Source organism: Pyrus communis, chromosome 3, assembly GCF_963583255.1.
Source record: "Pyrus communis chromosome 3, drPyrComm1.1, whole genome shotgun sequence".
Classification (NCBI taxonomy): domain Eukaryota; kingdom Viridiplantae; phylum Streptophyta; class Magnoliopsida; order Rosales; family Rosaceae; genus Pyrus; species Pyrus communis.
The window spans coordinates 15,757,823-15,762,749 of NC_084805.1; the positions used below are offsets into that span (position 1 = coordinate 15,757,823).

Here is a 4,927-nt window from a genome sequence, read left to right on the forward strand (position 1 = left end):
CTACATGATAGAGATTGAAAGATTGTAGGCATCTTAGTGTCAACGTAATATTTTGCCTTCGTAAAGTGGTAAAACATGGACAAGAGTTGGTTGACAATACCCCGAAATTTTGAAGCGTATACAACTGGAATTAATTTGTTTTTGGATCAAGCAGTTGCAATTGGTGTTGGTCCTAATAAGTTTAGATGTCCTTGCAAAAGATGTTGTAATCGATATACTTTTGTTAGGAACACTATTGTTGAACATCTCATATTGTATGATATGGATAAAGATTATAAAAACGCTTGTTGGCGACATCATGGCGAGCAAAACATTGGAGAGCAAAATGTGGCAGTTGGAGAAGAAGAAACAGGAGATGAGGTGATTGGCATGCATGATTTTCTTAATGATGTATTTGTCTAACCATTAACAGAAGAAGGTGTTGGGCCATCTACTGAACACCCTAAAGAGGTGCAGACTTTTTTTAAGTTGCTTAAAGAGGCAGATCAAGATTTGTGGCCAGGTTGTAAGGAGTTTAAGAAATTGGAAGCAATTGTAAGACTGTATCAGATCAAGTGTTTAGCGGGAATGCCTGACGAGATCTTCACCACTTTACTGGAGTTAATTAAAAGAATGTTGCCTGAAGGAGATTGTTTGCCTGAATCCTGTTATAAGGCAAAAAAACTTATAAATGACTTGGGTCTGTCGTATGTGAAAATTGATGCATGTCCCAATGATTGCATGATCTATTGGAAAGATACTTCAGATTTGACCGTGTGCTCAGTTTGTGGTAAATCAAGATATAAAATTACCAATGCAGAGGATAGCTCGAGGAAAACGGTCGCAGCTAAGGCTATGTGGTATTTTCCTTTAAAACCACGATTGCAACGATTTTTTATGTCGAAGCATATGGCTGAACATATAAGGTGGCATGCAACTGAATGTCCTAAGGATGAGTTTATGAGACATCCTTTAGATTCTCTAGCATGGAAGCATTTGGATAATTTATATCTGAATTTTGCGTCAAAAATTCGAAATGTCTGATTAGGGTTGGCCAGTGATGGATTTAATCCTTTTGGGAAAATGAGGAATGATCATAGCACATGGCCTGTGGTGCTTTCTGTTTATAATTTGCCACCTTGGATGTGCATGAAGCAACCAAATTTGTTGTTGTCTTTGTTAATACCAGGACCGCGCAGTCCTGGTAAAGAGATTGATGTATACATGCGTCCGTTGATTGATGAGCTGAATAAGTCGTGGGAGGTGGGCATTCCCACTTATAATGTGTATTCCAACCAAAGTTTTACGATGAAGGCTGCCGTGTTATGGACTATAAGTGATTTTCCGGCTTATGGAATGTTGTCAGGATGGAGTACACATGGCTATAAAGCTTGTCCACATTGCATGCATGATAAAGAATCTATTTACTTGCCAGCGAGTCGTAAGATTTGTTATATGGGGCATCGACGTTTTCTTGAAGATAATCATAGGTTTCGAAGGCAAACAAACAAAGATGCTTCAGTTGGGCAACGCAGAAGAAGAACTTCGAGCAGTACAAGTAGTAACAGTCAGTGGAAGAAGAAATCTATTTTTTATGAACTACCTTATTGGAGGCATCTGTTGATTAGACACAATCTTGATGTTATGTATATCGAGAAGAATATATGTGATAGTGTGGTGGGAACATTGCTAGATATAGAAAAGTCTAAAGATGGATTGGCTGCACGTGCAAATCTTGAATTCTTGAACATAAGACATAGTCAACACCCACGTAGAGAAGGAAATAGAACATTTCGACCTCCAGCATTGTTCACATTGAAAAGGGAAGAAAAAACTGCGTTTTGTAAAGTGTTGTCTACTATTCGAGTCCCCGATGGATATTCATCAAATCTATCGCGATGTGTACATGTGAATGAACGAAAAATACATGGGTTGAAAAGTCACGATTGCCATGTTTTAATGCAGCAATTACTCCCGCTTGCAATACGCCTGATTTTGCCTAAAGTTGTTACTATGGTTTTATTAGAGTTGAATGCAATTTTCAGACAGTTGTGTAGTAAGAAGGAGTCTGAGGAAGGATTTAAGCAACTGAATTCAAGAATTGGCTTGACATTATGTCAACTTGAAAAAATATTCTTTCCTGCATTTTTTGATAAAATAGTGCACCTCCCAGTTCACTTGGCAGATGAAGCAGCTCTTGTAGGGCCTGTTCAATATAGATGGATGTATCCAATTGAATGGTAATGAATAAATTTTTATAAATTTTTTACAATTGTAGTCATAACTTTAATTACTAATTATAATAATTTGTATTTCGTTTTATAATTGTAGGTATTTGCAAACACTGATGCGCTATGTTTGTAATAAGGGTCGTCCTGAAGGTTCTATTGCTGAAGCATATTTGGTGGATGAGTGCTTGTCCTTTTGTTCCATGTATCTTAGAGACGTTGAGTCTCGTCGTACCCGTAGAGGCCGAAATGAAGATGGTATTGGACGTGGAGTATCTGGTGGGTTATCAATTTTTGACTCGAAAGGATGTTATATGGGTTCAGGAGAAAATGTGGAGCTCGATCTAAATGTTCTTGATCAGTGCCATAGATACATTCTAAATAATTGTGATGAAGTTAGCCCATTTAGAAGGTAAGAACTTTTAATCATACATCTTAATGTTTTATTGGTTTTCTTAACCTTGAAAAAATAATTATCTAAATTGGACATAATTGTGTAGGCAACATGAGGAATTCTTGAAAACTAAACATCGTCAAGAAAGGTTAACTATGCGACAAATTAAGGAGCTAAGCAAGAAAGAATTTCCAGAATGGTTCAAGCAACATGTGAGTTGATATAACAATCATATTATTTATTTATTGTTTTGCATTTTAATTATAACATGTTTATAGTTATTCTGTCAATTTTTATCTTCATACTTATTACAGATGAATTCAAGATATGATGCTAATGACACATTGATATCTCAAGACTTGCATTGGCTAGCTAATTATCCTAGTAGGGTTGTGAGTATATTCAAAAGTCACATTGTTCATAGATTTAGATTTTGTATAAAATCTGTGGATGATAAGCATAAGAATCAAAATTGTGGTGTCTTTGTACCTGCAAATGTTCCTGGAGCAATTGGGCAAATGAATTGTTATGGCAGAGTTGTAGATATGTTCGAGGTCAAATATTGTGGTCCTACTGAAGCAGGAGATAGGGGTCGAGCTGTGATGTTATTTAAGTACGAATGGGTTAATAGTGAAAGTCCATGAGGAATGAAGACCGATCAATATGGATTTACTATGATGAATTTCAATCAATTGGGATTTAAAGAGGATCCTTTCATACTAGCATCACAAGCATTACAAGCATTTTACGTGGAGGATACAATTGAAAAAGATTGGCACGTAGTTGTTCAAACTCAGCCAAGAGATTTATTTGACCTATTAGAGGATAGTGATGCTATTGATGATTATGCCATGCCGAACTTGGATGATCGAATTATTGATAATGAAAATTTCCATACAAGGGTTGGCGTGGAAGAGACTCCCTTTCTTGAATCATTAGCGTTGCCTACCGGGTTCGTTAATCATGCCAATGCCGACGATGAGCTAACAGATGATGACAGGGAATAAATATATTAATTATTTTTTTTATTAATTAGACTTTGTTTCATTTTGTATGCTATGATATCGTATCACAAAATTATATTCCTGTTTTTTTTTTCTTGTTTCCTGTTGCTTTTAACCGACGACATATGTCATCTGTGTCAGACTTGGCATCGGTTTTAACCGACGCAACCTTAGCCTATTTCGACGCAATGTTAACCTTACGTCGGTTTTATGCGACGCAATATTAGCCTATTTCGACGCAAGGTACCTGTTGTGAATCATATGTATTAATGCGAAATAAGGACGATTATTTTTTATTATTTGCAGTTTTATACCCCTAATAATAATAATTATATATTAATTTAACAGTTTTACACCCCTAAAACCTATAATAATTATATATATAATTATTATACGAATTATACAAAACTAATTTCAACGATCCAACCGTCAAACATGTTTGTATATAATTCGAGATCGTATACGAAAAAAATCGCAAAAAACAAACATTTTGGGATGAAGTAACAGGACAAAAAATTTCGACAGTTATCAACGAAAAATGACAATTTAACGGTTATTTTAAGTCCGATTTTGATGAATTTTTATAGCTACACTCCTTGACCCTATATGAATACAATGAATGAATTCGATCTTCAAATTAAAATATTTTCACTAGTGGATACCACAAAATCTTATGTTATACCTAATGAAAGTATGTTTAAACTCTTAAGTGTTAGTGCGTTTTGATGGGATACGCATTCTACGAAACTAATTTCAACGATCCAACCGTCAAACATGTTTGTATATAATTCGAGATCGTATACGCCAAAAACTGCAAAAAACAAACATTCTGGGATGAAGTAACTTGACAAAAAATTTCGGCGGTTATCAACGAAAAATGACGATTTAACGGTTATTTTAAGTCCGATTTTGATGATTTTTTTATAGCTACACTCCTTGAACCTATATGAATACAACGAATGAATTTGATCTTCAATTTATTTGCACTAGTGGATACCACAAAATCTTATGTTATACTTAATGAAAATATGAATAAACTCTTAAGTGTTAGTGAATCTATCGATTTGATGGGATACGCATTCTACGAAACTAATTTCAATGATCCAACCGTCAAACATGTTTGTATATAAATCGAGATCGTATATGCAAAAAATTGCAACAAACAAACATTCTGAGATCAAGTAACAGGACAAAAATTTTCGACGGTTATCAACAGAAATTGACGATTTAATGGTTATTTTAAGTCCGATTTTGATGATTTTTTACAGCTACACTCCTTGAACCTATATGAATACAATGGATGAATTCGATCTTCAATTTAA

General features: G+C 34.9%; 1 protein-coding gene across 1 annotated transcript; it reads left to right on the forward strand.

Moving 5' to 3' along the window:
- Nucleotides 1-1,062: 1,062 nt before the first annotated feature.
- Nucleotides 1,063-3,245, forward strand: LOC137728269 (uncharacterized). The gene is made up of 4 exons (XM_068467105.1): nt 1,063-2,219; nt 2,311-2,619; nt 2,708-2,813; nt 2,916-3,245. The coding sequence occupies exons 1-4, from the start codon at nt 1,063-1,065 to the stop codon at nt 3,243-3,245; spliced, it is 1,902 nt and encodes a 633-aa protein (XP_068323206.1).
- The last annotated feature ends 1,682 nt before the right edge of the window (nt 3,246-4,927 follow it).